The sequence below is a fragment of the Apteryx rowi genome, unplaced genomic scaffold, assembly GCF_003343035.1.
Source record: "Apteryx rowi isolate R43461 unplaced genomic scaffold, aptRow1 scaffold_450, whole genome shotgun sequence".
NCBI lineage: Eukaryota > Metazoa > Chordata > Aves > Apterygiformes > Apterygidae > Apteryx > Apteryx rowi.
The window spans coordinates 589,781-611,697 of record NW_020450706.1 but is presented as its reverse complement, the minus strand read 5'-3'; the positions used below and the strand labels follow the sequence as shown (position 1 = coordinate 611,697).

General features: G+C 56.3%; 1 protein-coding gene across 2 annotated transcripts in view; it reads left to right on the top strand.

Annotated features, from left to right (window-relative positions):
* Nucleotides 1-1,066: 1,066 nt before the first annotated feature.
* The window catches only part of LOC112971721 (diacylglycerol kinase beta-like), a 40,004-nt gene continuing 19,153 nt past the window's right edge, over nt 1,067-21,917 (top strand). The window contains exons 1-18 of one of the 2 annotated variants that reach the window (XM_026077381.1): nt 1,067-1,133; nt 5,920-5,996; nt 9,407-9,572; nt 9,973-10,035; nt 10,581-10,820; nt 11,735-11,905; nt 14,244-14,293; nt 15,229-15,303; nt 15,468-15,587; nt 17,813-17,930; nt 18,234-18,322; nt 18,818-18,934; nt 19,336-19,434; nt 19,609-19,722; nt 19,834-19,907; nt 20,038-20,112; nt 20,253-20,338; nt 20,687-20,776. In XM_026077381.1, coding sequence (XP_025933166.1) covers nt 1,067-1,133; nt 5,920-5,996; nt 9,407-9,572; nt 9,973-10,035; nt 10,581-10,820; nt 11,735-11,905; nt 14,244-14,293; nt 15,229-15,303; nt 15,468-15,587; nt 17,813-17,930; nt 18,234-18,322; nt 18,818-18,934; nt 19,336-19,434; nt 19,609-19,722; nt 19,834-19,907; nt 20,038-20,112; nt 20,253-20,338; nt 20,687-20,776 — 1,891 coding nt within the window. The remainder of the gene's footprint in view (nt 1,134-5,919; nt 5,997-9,406; nt 9,573-9,972; nt 10,036-10,580; nt 10,821-11,734; nt 11,906-14,243; nt 14,294-15,228; nt 15,304-15,467; nt 15,588-17,812; nt 17,931-18,233; nt 18,323-18,817; nt 18,935-19,335; nt 19,435-19,608; nt 19,723-19,833; nt 19,908-20,037; nt 20,113-20,252; nt 20,339-20,686; nt 20,777-21,917) is intronic. The other variant, XM_026077382.1, reaches the window with a different exon arrangement.

The window sequence follows — 21,917 nt, the reverse complement described above, 5'->3', positions numbered from 1 at the left end:
ATGGACAGGGTAGGGAAGGCTCCGCTGTGTTGTGTCTCAGGGAGCTCCGGTTAGTCTCCCCGAGCGTGGTGGAGGGTTTCTTCTGCAGGCCTGATGGATGGGGACAAGCTCCTTTTTTCTCTGCCTGCGGCGTTTGCCTTTTTCGCAGTTAGTGAGAGGAAGCTGCCCTGTCCTCGGCTCACGACCTTTATGGAGCCACATCCTCTGGACGCCGCGAATCGCGGCCTTCGCAACTGGTGACGAAGCCGCCGCGACGAGCTCGGTCCCGGGGAGAGGAGAGTGTCGCGGCGGCGCTGAGCTCCGGGCCTCGCGGCCCTGGGCAACCGTCAGGTGCCCTGGGTGGCGCCTCGCCGCCTTCACCCTCGTTGGCGCTGGCCTGCCGCCGCGGTCGGAGCGGGTGCCGGCTCCGCACGACCCAGGCTGGGTGCCCTCTCACGGGGGAAGGCGCCGGCGCTGGGACCTGGCCGTGCGCCTCCTCGCAGCGTCCGGGGCCAGCGCGCGCCCGCAGCAGAGGTCCGAGCTGCGGCGCCGCGGCGGACCGGGCCCTCCCGGCCTGCGCAAGCGCCGTCACACCCGTTCTCCCACCCGTGGCAGCCCCGACGCTGCCGACTGCTGCCCTCGCTGCCCCGGCAGAGCCAGGGTTGCGGGACGAAGACGGCCAGCCGTGGGGCTGAGACCGGCTCCGGCACCGGGCCACCGTGCGACGGCAGGGGCCGGTCGCTGTGTGACGATGGCCGCGGGCAGGCAGCAGCCTCGGTCATCCCGCCGCCTCTGTTTCTTCCCTGTTCCAGGGAGGTGGATGCCGAATGGACGCTCGCGGCTCGGCTGCCGTGAAGCTCATGGATTCACCGCCCATGGGGCCGTGGGGCCGGCACCCGCAGGACAAGAGCCCGCCGCCTCCCTCGCAGCGCTGATGTGACCGCGGCGGCTGGCCGGGCCGCGCGGCGAGGAGCCCCGACAGCCCCGGGCGCCGTGGCACAGCTCGAGCGCGGCACGGCTCGCCCCCCTTCCGCACCGCCGCCGCCGCCACCGCCGCCGCCGCCGCCGCCGTGCGGCCGCCTGAACGATGAGCGATGGCGGGTGGATCTCGCTCAGCCCCGCGGAGTTCGCCCAGCTGCAGCAGTACACCGACTGTGAGTACCCCGTGGCTCAGATTTGAGGTCGGGAATTTACTGCTACGGGTCGTGCAGGCAAATCTGGTCCCGGACAAGGGTTCGGCACGGCTCGCCTGCACCCTGCACGGACCTTCCTCCCGCCCCTGCTAATGAGGCCAAGCCTTGCCGGGCRGCTGCGAAACCCATCGCCCGGCAGCTCTCTGCGTCTGCTGTGCTTGCAACAGAACAGCCGTGGGGATGGGCTTTCGCTCCTTGGCTCTCTCCCTGGATTTTAAGCACAGGGAGATTTTTTCCTGTGGAATTGGGGTCTATTTTTATGGCCGTGGAGTAACCCAGGCCAGTGGAGCCAGGGACTTCAGCGAGGCCCAGCAGGATCCGTCACCTCTGGGGATCCCACGCCCCCAGCCAACAGCGTTAGAAGGAAGAACCCTCCACCGGCAGAGCTTATGAAGTAGCTCTTCTCACGTATTTTTAGTAGTTTCAGTGACGGTGCCGATCTGAAATTATCTCCATTCCCTTGACAGGGGAATGTGCGGAGGGCAGTACTTCTCCATCTCTTGGGTGTGAGGGGAGAGCACGTCTCCTCTGTACCAGGACCAGCTCCGCGTCATGAGCTGGCTGCTAAGCCAGCTCTCATCTCATGGTGGAGGGAGCGCAGGCACCTTCTGCCCCCTTGGCTCCCAGCATCGGGGTGTCCCCCCATGCCACGGCACTGCCTGCAGCCTGCCGGCATTTCCTGCACCCATCCCGTGGCACGGCCAGCTTTTCCTAAACATGCAGAGCTGGTCTATGGCTTGTTTCAGGTGGTGCCTTCGTCAGGACTGTGTTAGCGTCAGAAGCAGCTAATGATGTCCCCGAGGTCACAGGTAGAGGAGAGCAGTTGTACTTGGCGTGCTCACTGTGGTGGACGATATAGAAGAAATGGTAAAACCCAGGCGGTGCTGAGCACAGGGCAGGAAGAGCAAGAARACCCAGCCAGCATCACAGGACCAATGGAGAAGGGGGTTGTAAAATCTGGGAGAGCATTGCTTTGCAGAGGTCACAGGCCCCCCAGATGAGCTCGGCTCCTTCRTTTGCATGGGAGAGGATCAGGGATCCCAGGCAGTGCATGCAAGCCTTGAGCCCCCGGCTTCATCCCAGCCTCCCTGTGCTGTCCTCAGGGCTGGGACATGTCCCAGGGCTYCCAAATAACAGAGTGCAAACAGTCAGCGTAGAAACCAGGTGTTAAACTTAGAATAGGACCAAGGCTCCAGTTTGTTTTGTTTATAGCCTCCTGTTTCCAGTCTGGCACCGAAGCCTGACTTGCTTAATACATTCCTTTTGTGACCTCTAAATCCATCCTGTGTCTTAGGGTTGAGGCAAACTGGGTCAAAACTGACWGTCCTGGTGGGGCTCTGTCTCCAAATCTAAACAGAACTGTGCAAACTGCCCCCCCCCACACACACACCTTGTTTCCAGCCCCAGGGACCTGTCTCCCAGGCACACCGCAAGCATCCAAGGCGTTGCAAGATGGGACTGTAGGCAGAGATGTATGTGGAGTATCACTGAATCTAGTCCTGCCTCTCCAGAAAGCCGTCTCTGTTTTATTTAATCACAGACAATAAAATGCCATCTGTAATGCTGAGTTCAAAATATATGCAGCTTCTTCATTTTCTTAATCAAAGTTTGGCAAGAAATTCTGTGGTCTGGAAGCTCGGAGAGGCAAGCTGCAACATTCCTAGCTGTGTCTCCAGGAGGGCTGTTGGAGAAAGAGCTGGGCAAAGTGGTGTTTTATGAAACTGTGAATATCCTTTCCATCTCCAGACATCACTCAGTCATCTTTATATGATCCACGGGGGACTAATCAAGGAAATGGAAATGTTTTGAATGTTAGCGCAGCTTGCAAGCATGCAGAAGGGATATTGTCTAGCAAAAGAAATGTACTTTCCATCTGAAGGCTAAGACTGTCACWGATGAACCGTCCTTACCCCTCCCCAAGGCAGGGATGCACAGTCCAAATGCAGTATTTTCCACAGCTTCTCCTTCAAAGCACTTTGATCTTACCTGGAGCTTTTGCAGCATCCTTCTGTCCAACAAAGACAGTGATTGAACCCATGCAACAGGACAGGCTGGGAGACAGCTCTGCAAAAAGGGACCTGAGAGTCCTGGTAGGCAGCAAGCTAGCTGTGAGAGGGCAGCATGCCCTAGCAGCAGTGAGGGCCACCCACCAGCCTGACTGTATCAGCAGGTATGTAGTCAGCAGGCTGAGGGATGTAGTCCTTCCCTTCCACTTGGCACTTGCGATGCCACATCTGGATTTCTGTGGCCAGTTTTGGGCTCCTCTCTATAGGAGACACAAGGACAGACCARAGCGAGTGAAGTGAAGGGTTGCTCAGAAGGCCAGGGGGCTGGAGCCCATGAGAGTCAGCTCAGCCTGGAGAAAGAAAGGAGAAGGGGGATAGCTAGCGCCGTCTTCGGCTACCTAAAGGGAGTTGCAGGGAAGAYGGAGCCAGGCTTTTCTCAAAAGGTTGCTTGCTCAGTGAAAGGATGAGTGGTGACGAACACAAGTGGCAGCACAGAASGTTCCCACTGGGCATAAGAGAAAATATCTTCCCCGTGAGGGTGGTCAGATGCAGGGCCCAGAACTAGAGAACTGGGGGGGTCTCTATCATTGGAGACACTCAAAACTTGACTGAACCCGACCTAGCTTAAAAACAGGCCCTGTTTGGGGCAGTCGGATGGGAGCTCTCCAGAGGGCTCATCCAGCCTCCACCTTCCTGCCGTTCTGTGAGTTAGCTATCCTTGCTGGTTTAAAAAGTCTGTAGGATGTCGTTCTAAAATTGAAAGTATCTGGAACAGATTAACTTCAATCCAGTTCACACTGTTTATAACATGCAACATTGGAAAAAGCCTTTGGTGAGATGTTAGAAGGAACTAGTGGTGAAAAGCAACCCCCCCCCCCCAGTGTGAATGGGAGGTGTCTCATGGAAATGTGGCCCACAGAGGCATGAAGGGGCCCTCCCACACCCCATCCCCTTGCCCTGAGACCCACAAGGCCACCCACCTTCTGGGAGTCACACTGTGTCCCTGGGTCCCAGTACGGGGCTGCCYGGGAGCACATGGGGCTGCTGCGCTGCCCTGTCTATGGAGTGTTTGCTTCCCAGGGCCGCTTGGGGCAGGGCCAGGGACTCACTAGGGTTTTACCCAGCCCTCAAAGCCCTCAAAGACCCTCTGCTGCTCCCACATGTCCTGAGCCARCCTCCCAGTAGGGTTCATGCACACACTGGCCCCCAGCTGGGCTCTGCAGCCCAGTGCCCTGCCTCTCTTGTCCCACCAACATGTCACCTTGCCGCTGCTTCCTGTGCCCCTTCCCATGGCCTGACATCCTAGACACTCATGGTCCAGCACTGAGCCTCAGCCCCAGCTATTATGCCGCATCCCCAACAGAGAGCTGTGAAGAACTGGAGGCAACAAGACCCCCTCTTTGGAGAGAAGAATTAACACTAATTAATAGGGCTGGTGTATTAGAGAATCTTTTAAATGAGCTCTTGGACAGGTCTGGAGGTCTGAGTCTGAATGTTAGGGCTTAAGTTTCTTCCCCTTCTTGATCTTTTTTTCCAGTTTTCTCTTATTTCCCAGCTGTTGAAGGACTAGTGTCCCATCCCTACTGCCACTCCAGCTCTGAGAATGCTCAGTTGGGGAAATACATGGACAATTCACTATTTGCGTGTTGATCTATGCAGACCAATGGCTTTCTCCCTTTCTCTTCTGACACATCCCAGAGCAGCCAAATGGTGGTTCAGGGCACTTTGCAAGGACTGGGGAAGACTCAGGCTACCAGCAAGAAGCTACCAGTGGGTACAACCTCTCAGTGAGAGAGTACTAAGCCAAGCCAACTGCCAAGGAGACATGCAGAAAGGGCCGAGGGAGAATACAGTCCTGGCAAGACCCTGGGACACCAGGGCAGCGTGCTGGGAGCGCGGTGGCCTGAGGGGTGCCCCGTCAGCTGCCTGCCCCAGCCAGCAGCAGCAAGTGCATGTCTCAGCCATGCAGGGCCACCCTCTCGCCTCCACGGAGCTGCTCTCYGTGTCAGGAAGTCAGCGGTGAGCGGGGCTGCATTGCAGGAGGACTCTGCTCCCCCGGCCCCATGGATGGCGCATGGTATCACTGCAGCTTTTTCCTCCTGGGAGATGAGTCAGTCCCAGCCTCAGTACTAGGGTCCCTGCAGGCCAGGCACAGTGGTGCAGCACTGCCATCGTTGGTTGGATCCAGGGCTTTGCTACCCACAAAAGTGCAGAGGGTCTGGGAAACGTGAGTCCRCAGAAGGGGCTGATGTGGCCTCACATCACCCCCATCTCCTTCATCCTCCAATTCTGGTCCAAATTTTTAAGGTTCGCCAGGGGATGCCAAAAGCAACCTGGAATGGGTTAGGTTTAGCTTCAGAAGTGATGKTATTTAGGGGGCCAGCAGGGAAATGCAGGCTCTATGGACTAGCAGGTTTGACTGGCAAGGGTTTTGGGTGACCAGTTCCAGTGTTAGCAGGGCAGGTCCTGTTCAGCGCGGGACATTGCACTGCTGTGGGGTGCTGGAGAGGAGGGTTTCAGGCAACCAGGCAGTTGCCTGCTGCAACACACCACCCAGGACACCATGCCTCCTCCAAAGGGGAGAAAAGCAGTGCAGGGGTGACCTCTTCCCAGGCATGGAGGGGACCTGGTTGTTCCAGAGATTTTGTATCATCAGGTAAACTCATCTCCACGTCCTGCTAGTGGTATGGCAAACTGAACTCACTGGCACCGTGCTCAGTGCAATGCCTTTGTCTCCCCAGACTCCACCAAGAAGCTCAAGGATGTCCTGGAGGAGTTCCATGGGGATGGCGTCCTTGCCAGGTACAACCCAGAACAGGTAAGGTGCTTTCTTCTCTAGCCTCTCTCGGCCACACCAGGACAGCAGATGCTCCTGGGAGCCTCCTGGTTCCCTCAGCCCAGCCCAACTCCCAGAGACAAAAACACCCCAGAGAAGGCAGATCTTAACACAACCTGTCTATCTACCTCCCAGCCTCTCTCCATGGCCCCGTGTTGCCCGAGGCTGGGGAAGATGCTCCGACACACCCAGGCCCATGTTAGAGTCTCACCAGTGGCTCCCCAGCCAGTCTCCAGCAATATCCCTCCCTGTCCACCCCACTGATGTGACCATGCAAAATGAAGCTTACCATGCACTTGGGGAGGGAGGTTGGAGCATCCCAGCAAGCGGTTCTCTATCCAGCTTCCACACACGTGCCAACCCATCCCRTCCAGGACAGCCATCCCAATGAATCCCAGCACTATGGAGACCCCAGAGCCATTTTGCCATCCTGTGCTGGTTGCCAGCTGCACCACTGAGAGCATTTTTGAGCATCTCTTTGCCAGGCAGAAGCAGGAAGGGGAGACCATCTCTTGCCCCTTACATTTCCCCCAAAGCAAGTTCTTTTGGCATTTCCAAAACTGGACATGGGAAGGCCCTGTTCCTTGTAACACTTGCCTAAGGAAGGCTGGGGTTATTTTTCCTAAGTGGTGCTTTTAGAGAGACCTATTAGTGTGCCAGCACGACAGAGCCTTTCACAGGGGCCATAATCACTAGAAATGAGGTGAAACAAGAAAATCAGTGGGCTGTATCCAGTGAGGAGGGGCAGCAAAAGCTACCCAACTATTCAAGTGCACTGTGGGATCCTGGGCTGGAGGATGCCAGCTGGTGTTACAAAGGCCATTGGAAAGGAAATTTCTTGATGCGGGAGGTAATTGCATGTGGGAGAGACCAGCAAAATCCCCAATCAGAGACATGGCTTTGAGCAGRGGGAAGGAGGAGGCAAGGAGCCCTTAGGAGGACAATGGTCGCCAGGGCTGGAGGTGGGCTGGAGGGTCCCACTGCTTCGTGTCCCTCCCCTGGGACACGTTTCCTCCCTGCGTGGCCTTTCTGCTGACACAGAAGGGGGTAGCAGGCTCCGGGGGAGTGTGAATGCCTTCAAAGCATGGCTCAGCTCGTGTGGGGGAGTGCATCCTGATTAAAGCTGGAAAGGGCTCTTCGGCTCCTGCATCCTTTCTGTGAACAAAACACTCCTCACCCTGCCCCTTGGGAGCTGTTCTCCACCCCCCAAAATAGTCCGACGTGGTCCTCCCCRTGGCCCTTCTCCCCACAGCCCTGGGGCAGGCCGAGATCTTTGTCCTTCCAGAGCTGCCCTGCTCTTTCACTGCAAATCTAGCTCACAAGGTTGTCGCAAGCCCAGTTCTACCAGCCTGCTTAGCTCAAGTGTGGAGGGCAGGAACAGGATCTTTTGCATTCACTATTTTTAAGGCATCTTGTTGGCAAGCAAAATGCGCACAGAAAAGGTTTACACCGATGTCTTCTTGCAGCATTATCAGCCTCTGTGCTAGCAGTTTTTCACCCTGTCCAGTGTTTACCTGCTGGGCTGTCTTTATAGACAGCCGGGTGTCCTTGTACACAGCGGGTTCATTGCTCCTCCCTCCTCCTGGGGCATTTCATATCCCCCTGAGTCCAATGCTCCCCTGTCCCCTTGACTGCGCCATAAGGTCTTTATTTTGTTCTTTAACCTTTTGCCATGAATTGATAACCCCGGCACTACAATCTGTCAGCGTCCTCCAGGTTCAGAGACCCCAGGCCCATAAGCCGTCTGCTACCTGAGCTGTCTACGAGAGCCTTTTGCTTCTCATTCTCCGGTGCCATCCCACTGCTACTCTTATCATCCCTGGCCTTTTCTGCAGCTCCATCAGATTGCCCACTCCTACACAATTTGCTGTGAGCTCCCATCTCGGCTCTAAGCAGTGCTGGCCTGGCCTAGCTTTCCTGCAAAGAAAATGCAGGAGGGACCCCACTTCTGTCCTGCTGGGCTATCCAAGYGCTGCTCCACTGTTGGGGAGACCAGTTTGCATGCTGGTTATGTCCCACAGGCACGTTTGTGTTGCTAGCACATGCAAAGGCCAAGGCGCTAGGTGTCAGGAAGAGACGCACATGAAAGCAAAGCTCCCCAGGCACCACAGGGCACAGGGCTTGGGTGTCCCGAGGCAGTGGGAGACCTGAGACTGGTCACCCTGTCAGCTTGCTGCAAGGTCTGGCACTGGGATCCTCTCTCACGGCAGCTTAGAGCAGCAGGGGAGAAAAGGGGCCCTCCCTTCCAGCCCCACTGAAGCCCTGAGGCCTTGTCTGAGGGTCTTTGTACATGGCCATGGGCCACTTCAGACAAGGGCAGAGCACAGGGCAGTGTTAAAACCTATATTTGCCCTTGCAAACCTGGCTYGCAGTAGCCAGCCTTCCCCCAGGTCTCTGAGCCAAGATTGCTGAGCAAGTTGCTCAGCACAGGACTGGGTCTCCCAAATGATACCCATCACCCCAACCCCACTGCAACCCTCCCGCCACTCAAGTGCCTGGCTCCCACCTTCCATGGAGAGGTGTGACAAAGAGCTGAGGTGCAAGAGAGAAGCAGCCAGCCCGCCAGTCCCAGTGACTCACACAGTGTCACCAGCCCTGAGTGACGTCCTCCCAGGCAGCTGTCTGCTCCTGCAGCATAGCATGGCCCCTGGGTCACCAGCTTCAGGACCTCAGTGGCTCTCTGCAGCAGCCACCAGCCAGCAAGTGCAGATGCTGCACTGTATTTCCTTGCTAGGAGGAAGATGAAGGTTATTCCGTGCAGAGGAAGCTGCACAAAGAGGGGAGGGAGCAGGGCCCGGTGGTGTGCATGCTCCCCAGGCAGGTCCATCGCTTCCCTCCTTGCTCCAGGGATAGCAGCTGGTACATTGCATGGACCCTTCACCTCCTGATTTTAATTGCTTCTGTCACATGTCCAGGCCTCATTTTCACACTTCCCAAAATCTAGGCATTGTCCTGCCTCGGCGTTCAGTGCCAGGTGGTGCAGCAAGACAAGGCATTTGGGGTTAGATTTCCGCCTTTTGTAAAAATACTGGAGCTGTTGTGGCCCTTYCCCAGCCTATTCCCCTCCCTGCTGTAACTCTCAGATCCCCAAAGGGGTGTCCCCAGGTACCCTGAAATGAAAGGCTAAGTGCAGATCTGTTCTGGTCATTTATTTTGTCTAATCAATTGTAAGAAACAGCTAAGGCAGCATCGTGGCTGCGGCTCGGCATGCACAGGAGGCAGGAGCCAGCAGAGCCTGATTTATGGAGGCCGAGCTGAGACACGAATCTGCTCAGTGAGGCGAGGGGTGGCACAGAGCTAGGCCCCGACATGCCAGCAGCTCCAGCTGGCTCTGCTGCCCTCCATGACGTGCCCAGGGCGTCTTCAGTAGCCTCCTCTGTCCCCCTCCCCAGCCTATTGACTACGAAGGCTTTCACCTCTTCATGAAGACATACCTGGAGGTGGATGTACCTGAGGAGCTTTGCCAACATCTCTTCATGTCCTTCAAGCACAAGATAAGCCAAGCGTCCCCTGAGGCCCAGCGCCAGAGCCCCAGCATCTCGCAGCCCAACACACTAGGTGAGCCAGCTGCCGGCCCCTGCCTGACCAAGCTGGGCGTGCTGGCTGTCCCTGCGGTGGGATGCAAGGTGGAGGCGGAAGCAGGAATTTGTTCTAACGGCCCTGCTGGGCCCAGTTGCAGCCTGTGACGTGCCTCCACAGGGAGGAAGGCTGCAGGGTGCAGGGGAGACCGCTAGCTCAGGGCAGCACCCCACAGTGGGTGACACCAGGGCCAGCCCCAAAGGGTCTGTGGTGCAGCCCAACTCTGTCCCATCCAASTGCCCATCACCAGTTGCAGATGGGCTCCCTGGGACCCTGCTTTCGTCAAAAAGCTCTGCTGGGGAGGGCAGGACTTCCCCCAACGGGAGAAGGTCCAAGGAGCTTCATTGCATTTATTCCTCCATTTCCTCCAYGCATTCAGAGCCAAAGTCACTTGATGCCGGCATCTCCATCCAGACCAAAGTGGCCTGCGCCCCTGTCACAGGTACCTATGCTGGTGGCAACTGAGTGCGCGGCTCCACCTAGACCAGGAGACTTTCTAGAGCAAGCATCCAAACTCTGCTCCTATCCTGCTGCCAGGCTGCTGGAGAAGGCCCTGCTTTTGCCTTCTCTCATCCCCTGTGTAGATGGATTCGCAGTGTGCAGAGACATCTGCTGAAAGGACTATATACTGCAAGAGAACCAGCAGCAGGGAAAACCTTCCCTGGTGTGTGTGGGCTGATAAATCGGGGCTTGGACCTGGTGGGGAGCAGCTCTGGCTTCTAATCTGTGGGCTAATGCAGAGAACCACTTCCTCCCCAACTCCAGTGCTGAACACAGTGGTGGTCCATGCCCAGAGGACATCAGTGCCACTGGGAGCTGCGGGGCCAGGCAGGAGGGTGGGGGCCCCATGGCAAAAGGGGTAACAGAGAGGGTTCAGGGGCTAGAGACTGGCAGCTGGGTAGGCAGCCTGCATTCCCGGAGGAAGGGACTTGCGGGATGGAGACACGCTGGTGTCACACTGCCCACAGGAGTATGTTTGCTTTGCAGGGATCAACGGGAAAACACTTKTAAGTGCCCTGGGACGGCACACTCCTGAGTCCAAGAGCTCCCATGGCAACACAGCTGAGCCACAACCAGTGTCTCTGACCCCAGCATCAATACCCAATGCCTCTCCCAGCTGGTCCAGGTCATCCTCCCAGAAGTCAACCACTGGCACCCCTTCTGCTCACAACTCCTCAGGGTCTTCAAAGATCTCCTCTGGGTCACTGCTCAGCCCTCAGTCACCAGGTGAGCTTGGATGGGGATCTGCTCAGCCCCTCACCCCATGGGGCTTCTCAGGCCTGCCAAAGGCTCTCCATCCTTTGGGAAGGGCAGCATGGGCAGTGCAAACTTTCCCGGGAGCCTGTGTTAGTTTGCCTGCTGCTTTCCCAAGCTGCTAAGAAGCAACTTACCCCTCTCTGGCTGCACAGGCTGGTCAGGTCCCCAGGGCAACAGCAGTGACCTTTCAAACGCAGTGAGCTCTTTGGTTTCTTAACACCTTTGCTCACAACTTAAGCCACTGATCCTGTCCCGCAGAGCCACCGTCAGTCAATGTCTTAATTACCTGGCAGCAGCTCCGAGYGAGGGGGATTAATGAAGTGACTCACCACTGCCTTGAGCCAAGCTCCTGCCAGCAATGAACAAAGGGGAGCTTTGAGAAGGGCCCCAGCTGCCAGAAGGAGCCATCTGCCGACGGCTGAAGTCAGCCCAGGCTGCTGTGAGYGTGGGCTGTCCTGGCATCTCCAGCGAGCTGCCATGCCACCAGCCAAGCTTCATTCTAGGGTGGGTGCTGCAAGTGGCAGCTCACCCCTGGCATGGCACGTCCCCATGGGTGACCTCTGTGGCTCCTGGGGCCTTGTCCCACCCACACAACCCAGGCAAGCTGTGTGGGAGGCAGAGGAGGGCTGTGCCCTGGGAACTGGCTGGCATCACCCAGCTCTTCTCTTACAAGGAGACCAAGCCAGGGCATTGTTCTCCAGGGCATCTTCATTTTGCCTGTCTTGAGCAGAACAGCCCTGGGAAGAGATGTCCCTGCACCTTGAGTTTGTGAGCTCCCAGGCCCATCCAGGCTAGGGACAGTGCTAAGCTGGAGTTGGCCCAAAAGACCTTCTATGATAGTTCTACCATGTGCTGGGCCTTAATTCTCCACTCCATCCCTGCAGGCTCAARGAGCTTGGAGAAGAGGTTACCCTTCAGCCTCCGGAAGAGCCACAACTCCCTGAGAGCTGCCACTCCGCATCCCCCGGTACCCCTGGCTCAGGTGGTCTACCTTAAGGACATTGTCTGCTACCTCTCACTGCTGGAGAGGGGACGGGCAGAGGACAAGCTGGAATGTAAGTGTGACTGTGGGACCACAGACTGCCAGTTATTCAATGCCAGTGATGAATGGAAGAACTGGGAGGACRGGTTGCTAGAGGCATCTTCTGGAAGGTTGGTCCAAGGAGGGGCACAGGGCTGGACATGCTAGGTCCTCCTCTCCATGTGACCCCAGCCCCAGGCCAGACCACAGCAAAGGCCAGATGCCCTCTGGGCAGGAGCTTTTCTGGAGAAATAGCAGTATTTCAGATAGCAAAAAAGTGAAACCTCAGTATTTGCTGCTGATCGTGACAATGGATCRTTTCAGACATGGCAGTCAAAGCATTTTAATTAACTGGTTAGATCATGGCCAACAGCAGATGTAGGGAAGGCTACGAGCCAGCCATTTCTCTAAAGATCACAGCTAGGTTGACTCAAAACCTCTGGGGTTTCAGAAGCTGAAGGCAGTACAAGTGTTCTGATTATCCCATACCTTAGTCACAGCTCAGATGGGGTGTGATTTGGACCTGAATCATCATCTGCTCTGTTTCCCAGGCCGGCTTTGCAGTGCTGCCTGCGCAGCCCAGAGCCGGTGGGTGAAAGCTGCAGTTTGTCCTTTGCATTTCACTGAGCCAAATATGTGTGGGCAGAATTTAGGCTTCTCAGTCCTCGCTTTTATCCCCCTCATGTTTTATTTCCTGTGATTCTGCTGCCCTAAGGGTCCCAGGTACCCAACAGCGAATASCCTGGAGATCTGATTGAACAGGAATGCTACTGGCTGGGCTTGAAAGTCATCCCCAGCTGGGATCAGCATGARGTGGTGATGGGTAAAGAGTGAGGGGCACTGAGGGATGCAGATGAGGGTCCAGGCCTGTCCTCTCCCTCCAGGACCCTGAACCATCCCCTGAGTTACCCCAAAGGAAGCCCTGGTGAATGAAGATATAGGCATATCAGTTAGGCTGGCACAACCCCTCCAGGCAAACACACGTGGCCTGAGATAAATTATCCTTTTCCTGCTTTGGTTGAAATTCAAAACCTTCCCAAAGCAAAAGAACAGACCTGAACTCTCCCTGCTGTGCTAGGATATGGATGTACATTGCTTGGGAAGCCAGGAAGGTTCATCCTGACAGYTGGGATGAATTTGGTCAATCCCAAATGGCTGATTTTCCACCGCAGTAGGAAAGCCCTGGGTTAAGTATTGCAGGAGCTGGCATCCCGGGCTTGTTATGGGCTTTCTACTAGTAATTTAAGCCTTTCAATGCCAGTCTGGCTCTGACACCACTGGTATTACATTTCTCCAGGCAAGGAGGGTCCCGAGTGACCCCACTGCACTGRCTGGCCCCCCTACAGCAGTGTCACTGGGATAAGCTGGGACTGGGGCTCTGTGCAAGGCATAGACTGGCAGTACCAGGGCTGGGTACCGGAGGCGTAACCAGGAGCTTCAGACGTGGGACCAAGCTGGGAATGAGCCAGGAGWGAGACCTTGGAACCTGGCTCTTCAGGGACAGGCAGGTTTACCCTACGCCCATCACATCCCACATCTACCCCATGCAGAGGCTGCAAAGGATTTTCATGGCTTGGCCTGCTGCTTTTTGTTTTTTAATGATTAAACATTAAAACCACTTTGGAAATCCATCTCTGGCTTCCAGATGGGGTTATGTCTAGATGATTGGATCCTGTTCAGCATTGCTCCTCTGGTCCCACCTGGTGGCATCCTTGTCTGGCAGAGGGGCAGCAGGAGAATGTCAAACCTTAATTCCTGTCCACCTGTATTCTGGTACAGATTCACTTCCTCAGCGTAACAGGCCACATCCTTCCTGGGGTGCTCAGTGTGGCCTCCTCAGCCGGAGGACAGGATGGGGCAYGCATGTGGCCCCTCCAGCAGAGCCCCCAGTGGGATGCTGTGAGCCCATAGGGATTCAGGATGTTCAGAGGTGTAACAAGGGCAGAGGAGCTGGGCGGCAGCCCTGGCTGTCATGGCCATCTGTGGCATCAGACACCCGTGACATCACCTGCTGTGCTGGAGTCTTTAGGCAGAGAAGTAATTCCCTGATGCAGGAGGAGGGCCGTGCTGGCGCAGCGTTGCTCCCGGCCCAGGGCCACAGGGGACTGGAGAGGCATCGCAGCACCCATGCCGTGGTGCATGGTGCTGCTTTGGTGGTGTCGCATTTAGGGTGCTGTGTCGGAGCAAGGGAGAGTGTCAGCAGGCTGCGTGGCRGTTACAAAGCCCAGTTTTCCAGGGGCGATGCCCAGCTCTTCCAGCCTCACTCAGTTTGTGGCTGGCCAGGATTGGAGATGCCTGTAGGGGTGACCCAGTGCCCAGGTCTAGGGCTGGGGTCCTAACCTAACCTGAAACTCACTTTCTTTTTCCTTCAGTTATGTTTCGCCTTTACGACACAGATGGAAACGGCCTCCTGGACAGCTCGGTAAGCTTTTTTTTCAGGACAGGGGCTAGTAAACTGGGTCCATTTGGAGTGAATGACACACACACTCCCTCCGGGCACTGTGCTTGCCCTTCTTCATTCTGCTCCCTGGGGCCAAGCCACAGCTCCCCTCAGATCCCATACAGAAGGGGCCCTGCCRAGACAAGCTGACAGACAGATTGCCCATCCTACAGGAAATCCCACAAAAATCCCAGTTCCCAATGGGTTCAAAACCCCAAACTCTTCACAGCACTGCAACGGCAACATCAGATTTATTTGGGAAAATTGTTTGGTAGAGCTCAGAAATTGTCTTCTACAGATCGAAATGTCTCCACTGAGACAATGATTCAGGCTGTTTCCTTACAATGCAGATGGGCGACATGTTGATCGATGGGGGACAGAGGCCATATCAGTCTGAACTAAATAGAGATATAATARTAATAATAATGTAAGATGAAGGGAACAGCATTTCCCGGCTATGCCAGACTGTGGCATGCTGGAGGTAGGACTCCGGCTCTGTATCATCCAGCAATAGCTACAAAAAATTCACCCAAGACTAAAATCTAATGTTAAATCRGGTTTCAGTATTCCAGAAAAGGAAATTTCTTGCACAAAAAACCATAATGCTTTCTCTTTGTCCTGTGTGTATTTTTCTTGAAACCCCTCGCAAACARAAATCTGTTTTACCAGAACAGCTTTTTCTACAGAAAAAACAATGTGAATTTTCAGTGGGGAAAGAGGCTTCCCACCAAGAATTGGAGTGCTACTATCTCACCCATGGGCTGGGTAGGGTTGGGACCGGGACAGCCTTGGATATATAAGTATAGAGACCTGATATGTTCCTGGTTTGGAGTCTTGAGGCTGGACATGCTGCTAAGGCTGGAATATCCCTAACTGTCTGACTCGGTTCCCCCTTTTGGACTTATTCCTGTGCTCAGGAGCTGGATCGTATCATCAATCAAATGGTGCATGTGGCGGAGTACCTGGAGTGGGACTCCACGGAGCTGAAGCCTGTGAGTGCCTCTGGTTGGAGCTACAAAAGGGCTGGGGATGCGGGGTGCTTTCAGCCCCAGTCCTGCCAGACTTGGGGAGCAGGGAGGCAAGCGGGTCTGTAGCCAGCTGGGACCTGGGTTCACAGGCCGCATCACCATGTAAGTGCATCTTCTCTGTCCTCCAGATCTTGAAAGCGATGATGGAGGAGATAGACTACGACCATGATGGGAACGTGACACTGGAGGAGTGGATCCGGGGCGGCATGACCACCATCCCCTTGCTGGTCCTCTTGGGCATGGAGACGGTGAGTGCCTGCACTGGAAAATTGGGTGGCACATGCTGGGCTGGCTCCAAAGGCTGCGACAGGGGCATTCAGCCACCTCTGGCTCCCAGCATCTGCAACTTACGTGCCTGCTGGGCTTTCACCCTGGGAACACCATGGAGAAAGACCTCAGCATTACAGAGGGGCTCCCTGCAACACCAGCAAAGCTACAATGGAGGGAAGAAGGAAAAGAGACAGGCCAGAAGGCAAGGGAGGGCACACACAAACCACGGGAGGGCACCCTACTCTCGACAACACACCGGCAGCCTTTCCACCGTCTAGTCCGGCACTGCACAGCCCTCCGCCAGCATCCACTGTGCTGTCTCCAGCACACAGACACCCCTACCTCATTTCTGCTGAAGGGCCAGCCCCCCTAAAAGTCTTTACAACCCCAGTTCTTGGCTGGGATATATTAACAGTTGCAATGCCCAAACAGGCTGGATTTGCTGCTTGGTATTTTAGTGTACTCCAGTATGATAAAGATTTATTCCAAAAATAAGATGATAAGATGCTAGCTCCCTCTCCTGGGTGAGCTTCAAAGAGCAAAGTTAAGGTGATTTTGATCCCTCCTTATTTCCACGTGTGCTTTTTCTTCTACTAAGCTTCATTTCATTAAGGGGCATCCAAATCCCTATCTGATGATAAATGGCAATGAAAGTTCACTGGGTTTTTGTCCCTGTTGCCCATTCTGGTGTTTGCTTTCCATGGAGAGGCTGGTGAGCAGATTTTCCAGCAGGAAAGCTCAAGCCAGCGAGGAATTTTAAGTGGCTCCTGGAAAGTGCTTGTGCCTGGACCCGGATTTGAAGAGACACCCTCATCCAATGAGGGCTGTCTGCCGTGGCGGCAAAGTGGGAGCGCGCGGCAGGCTGTGTGCCAGCTGCAGAGCCAGGATCATTTGCTTTCATTGCTCAGCAAGCAATTTTGCACAGCAAAYAAAGTCAAGAAAATGTTAAGTGACTTGCAGATAGCTGGTAAACAGAGGCTGAAGGGAGCAAAGTGCAGGAGCTGGGCTCAGGGAAGTGCATGTAGGAGAGAGGGAGGCAGGGGCAAGGTCTGCCGGGGGCCCAGAAAGGTTGTCACAAAGGGGAAACATGCTCTCCAGCCCCAAAATGGAGGCTTTTCCACCCCCATCATGGATTGTAGCCTCACACCCAAAGGGGTACAGAGCTGTGTAGAGCAGTCAGGGTAGGGGCCACGTTCCCAAGCAGGGTGAGCTGTGGGCCGGGTAGGGAGCCTGGGTTGCCTGCATCTCACACCACTGCGTTTGGGTGCTTTGATTCATCCTGTAACTGATACGTGAGCTAAGTGACTAAAATGTCTTTGAAGTGCTCAGGAGCAGCCAAGAGCAGTTCTGAGTGTCTGTAATTACAGGCAGGATCCTCACTGTCTCCAGATTAATTAGGAGGGGTGATTTACTCAGACAGCTGAGGTCAGCCACCAGTGACAAACAAAGAAGCATTGCAGGGGGACGTGGGGTTTGGGACAGAAGTGACCAACCCTGCGCTGGGGCCCGGAGAGCCCCATCACCTGCTGTCTGTCCCAACCGTGGATTTCCCTGACTGATGGCCAGGGTAGGAGGGATGAGTCCTTGGTACAAAGCAAATCCTTGGCCAGGAGCAACAAGGGCATCTGCACACAGTGAGCTCTGCTGGGGTGGTGGTGCCACCAGCCCAGTGGGTTTTAGCAGCCTTTAGCTGCCTGACCTGCACACTGTAAAGCCTCTGGTCCATCCCTATCCCCAGTTATCAGTCTGGGGTTGGGACATCTGCCTGCACGGCTGTGTCCTGAATGGGCTCTCTGGGTTCATCCCGTTAGGCAAAGGGTGAAGCCAATGGTCTGGGTGGACTGTGCTTTGACAGAGCAAATTTTGGGAGCCACCATTTGAGCTGTTAACCCAGGAGATTTGGGGTGTGAGTGACGTCTGGTCAGTGCAGTGGGCAGCGCAGTGACAGGCATGTGGCCGCAGGCACAGAGTCACCCCTTTCCCCACCAGCTGCTGGCTGAGCACCCCATCGGGAGTGGTGTCTGACATGGTGGCATCAGTGCACAGTGGGGAAGGGGAGCAGGAGGAGCCACAGAGGAGATGCTCCGTCAGGCATACTGGGGTGGGGGGGGAGGGCTTACAGGGCAAAAAGCTGGTAAAATTGTCAGAATGACTTGGTTTGGGCCCCAAACATGGGAATGACCCCCGCTCTTGCGCCCTGCAGAACGTGAAGGATGATGGGCAGCATGCCTGGAGGCTGAAGCACTTCAAGAAACCYGCCTACTGCAACTTCTGCCGCACCATGCTGCTGGGGGTCCGCAAGCAGGGACTGTGCTGCTCCTGTGAGTTGGGCCCCATGGCCAATTGCCCTCTGCAGCCTGGGGGGGACCCCCTGCGCACCCTGCCAGGCCAACAGAGGCAGGTCCCCTGGGCTGGGTGCTCCACCACTCTGCCCAGGCCCCCTAGGGGAGCAGGGACCCTTCCACTGTTGCTGCTGAGCCTTGCAGTGCTCATCAGGGCTGGTGGTGCTCTATGGGGGCTGCTAAGCCCRCTGACCACCAAGGTCTGCCATGAGGTGAGCCAGTAGCAGAGCAGTGCACACAGGCTGGAGGGTCACGGTTGCCTCTTCTTCTCTTCTGCTGCAGTCTGTAAATACACTGTCCACGAGAGGTGCGTGTCCAAAGATATCGCCTCGTGCATCAGCACATATGTGAAATCCAAGAGAAACACGAACGTAAGTAGGAGGCTGGTGTGTTTCTCACCCAGCCCATCTAACAGCACTGGGTGGGTGTCCAGCCCCTTGGTCACCCTGCAGTCCCGAGGGGTCCCACATGGTGTTTCTCCCCAGGATGTACTCCTTGGGCCCAGTTGCTCTTGGTCGCTCCTGGCCTCCAGAGCCCAGTGCCACAGGGGAGCCTTGTCCCCAGCCAGCAGGAATCCACAAGAGCCCAGCCCTGAGGTTTGCTCCTGGTTCTGCAGCAGAGCTGGTGCTTGTTGGCARACAGGTTGTGTTCAGCACACTGTTCAGAGCAGCAGAGACATATGGCAGTTGTGGAGRAGGGCAGTTTTGAAAGGGCAGTGCCAGCCAGCCAGCGTCCCTGCAAGGCTGATCTCCAAAATCAGGCAGTTAGCTACAGACCCCGTTGTGTGGGCACTGAGCAGACAAGACACTCCCCTGGGCTCATGGGCACTGCCCCGTGCGGCTGCAGTTTCTTCCCGTCTCTTGCAGGTGATGCAGCACACCTGGATTGAGGGCAATTCCCCCGTCAAGTGTGACAGATGCCACAAGAGCATCAAGTGTTACCAGGGCATCACCGGCCTGCACTGTGTCTGGTGCCAAATCACTGTGAGTACGTGGGGTGCGGGCTTAGGGGGCACAGTGCAGAGCACCCCGCCACCTGGAATGCATGTCTCAGCCCTGCCGGTCACCCCATATGGTCTGCCCCAGTGTGAAGGAGAGGGTCTTGCTGCAAACCAGGCAGTGCCAGGCTCAGTGTTGGAAACAGGATGGCTGACACATAACAACCCCATCCTCCTGGGGTGCTGGAGCGATGTGCTGCTTGCCCCCAGGCTCAATTCTCCTGCAAGCTGTGGAGCTGGCCCCTGCTTGCAAGAGGATCGACAGCCTGGGGCAGCACCCAGAACATCCCAGGAGACCGCATGGGGTGGGACCGGGCCAGCAGGAGGCCAGAACCCAGCGCTGCAGTGTTGCCTGCTTCACGTTCCCTTCCTCCTGCCTTCCTCCAGCTTCACAACAAATGTGCCTCCCATGTGAAGCCCGAGTGCGATGGGGGCCTGCTGCGGGACCACATTTTGCTGCCTTCCTACATCTGCCCAGTGGTTTTGGTAAGTCACCCCTGTGCCCCTGTTGCTGCGCCATGCGGATGCCCCAACCAGCACAAAACCCTGCCAGTCCCATGCCGGAGCATCGCCATGTGTGGCTGACTGCCTCCTTGTTTCCGGTGTTGCTGGCATACCTTTTCTCCATGGCTTTCATGCCCATTCCTCTGTTCCCCAAAGGACAGGCAATCCCATTCCAGGAAATCRGAGAGCGACTCTCCTGCCAGCACCAGCCCTGAGGACAACAACCAGGGCTTCAAGTTCAACTCCACCACAGACGGGCAAGGCCTGCAGGTAGGATCCCGTGACAGGCTGGAGGAGGCTCTCTGCCACGACCACCTGCGGATGCATGCCCAAAGTCTTGCAGCAGTCAGGCATTTGCAGCCATGCTTTCCTGCCTTTCAGATCAGCCCCAGGCCTGGGACTCACCCCCTGCTTGTGTTTGTGAATCCCAAGAGCGGAGGAAGGCAAGGAGAGAGGTACGTGAGCTCCTGCCTGGGGACAGCATCCCTCCACGGCCCCACTGGGTCGGGGTCTGCCGGTCAAGACAGGCTGGCCAGCTGCTCACTTTCCTTTGCTGGGCCCCTCACTCGTTCTCTCTTTCCTTAGGGTCCTCCGGAAATTTCACTACCTACTCAACCCACGGCAAGTGTACAACCTGGACCGTGGAGGGCCTGCTCCAGGGTATGGAGGTGCCACGGCTGCTCCTCAGCTGGCCCCAGCCCACCCATCCTGTCCCCCTGCCCTGTCCCATCAGCTTCTGCTCCTGCTCACCCCTGCACGCTCCCCCAGGTAACCCTTTCTTTCCTTCTCACCTCTTCCAGGCTGAACTTTTTTCGGGACACTCCAGATTTCCGCATCCTGGCCTGTGGAGGGGATGGCACTGTGGGCTGGATCTTGGACTGCATAGGTGAGTGAGGACCCAGCCAGGCCGAGTGGGGCAGACATCCCCTCCTGCCACAGCCTGCAGCTGTGTGCCCTGGCTGTGGAGCTCCCATGCATGGAGAGCCAGCCAACAGCTCTGTTCCTGCAGAGCATCCTCCACTCGTGTCCTCAATGATCTGTCACTTTTGCTTCAGGTTCCCTGATATTCCTCTGCAAGAGCTAGATGTGGGCCCTATAAGACCCCCCACMCCCTTGATGTGGGGTGCTGGCAGAGGAAGGACAATTCCCTGCTCAATAGGAGCAGGGAATGAGCCCAATCTGGGCAAAGCCCTTTCAGGATAGCCCCTAATCTCTCTTTCTCCTTGGATTGCAGACAAAGCAAACCTGCTGAAGCACCCACCAGTGGCCGTCCTGCCGCTAGGAACAGGCAATGACCTCGCCAGGTGCCTGCGTTGGGGAGGAGGTGAGGCTGAGTGAACGTCCTGGGACGAGGTGGCCAGCCCTTGGGTGCCTTCTGTTGTGCCTCCATGGGGARCCAGTCCTGCCGGGGAGGGATGGCTCTCAGGATGTCCTTCCAGCTGTGCTGGGAGTCATCTTGCACATCCCATTGCTGGTGCATGGTGCTCTCATCCTTCCCCTGCAGTAGCCCACATGGCTTTTGCATGTGGGCAAATAGAAATGTCTCCAGATGCTGACCTGGCTTTTTCAAAGACAGGTCAATCCTGCACTTGCCTTGTGCTAGCCAAGCCTGTGTGGGTGCCCTGGCCACTTACTGCCGCCAAGCCGTGGGGTCGCRACTCACACATGGTGCCTCCTGTTGGTACCTCTAACCCCTTCCAAAAAAAGCATTTGCTGCTTTCTAAGCCTMGATGAGCTGGTCCCTGCACCCCAGTCTTTTTCAACTGGGAGAGGTGTGCCATTAGGTGGAATTACTGCCACTGGTGCAAAGACAGACTGTGCATCTCTCCAGTGCAAAATCACTCCAGTTCTGCAGCCCCCAGGGCCACTGAGCACACCCMAGGGGAACCCGGCTTTTTAGGTGTTAGCCAGAGCCCTCCTGGGTCTCTTGGGTTGCTCAGAGTTGTCACCCCCCCGCCTGCATCTGCCCAAGTGCCAGGGCTCCCTTGTGCAGGCAGGGCAAGGCAGGGTAGGGTGTCCTTGACAGCTGCGCTGAGGCCCCRGCATTTCCTTCCAGAAGAGGAGGTGGGAATGACCCCAAACCTCAGCRTCTTCCAAGTGAAATCGTAGCCTGGTGGCCCAGCATGTCCCCTCACAAGGGCAGCCAGCACTGCTGCTGGGGACAGAAGAATGTGTGCCCTGCGGGAGGCATGAGGACCCTGCTGCCCCCCTTTTGGAGGCTGGCGRAGGCAGGCAGAGCCCGAGTGCATGAACAAGGGGGTGAACCTTGCTGGCGAGGTGGGACCCAGTGCTCCCAGGGAGAGGGAAAGCCTCTTCTGACAGCCCACTCCATCCCCACCTTGTTCCTCTGAATGCCAGGCACAGATCTGCCAGGGAATCCTGGGCCCATAGCTTTCCCCAGGAGCTCAGCCCCATGCACAGGCTCCAGAGCACCTTGCGGTCCTTCACATTTCCTCTCTGCCATA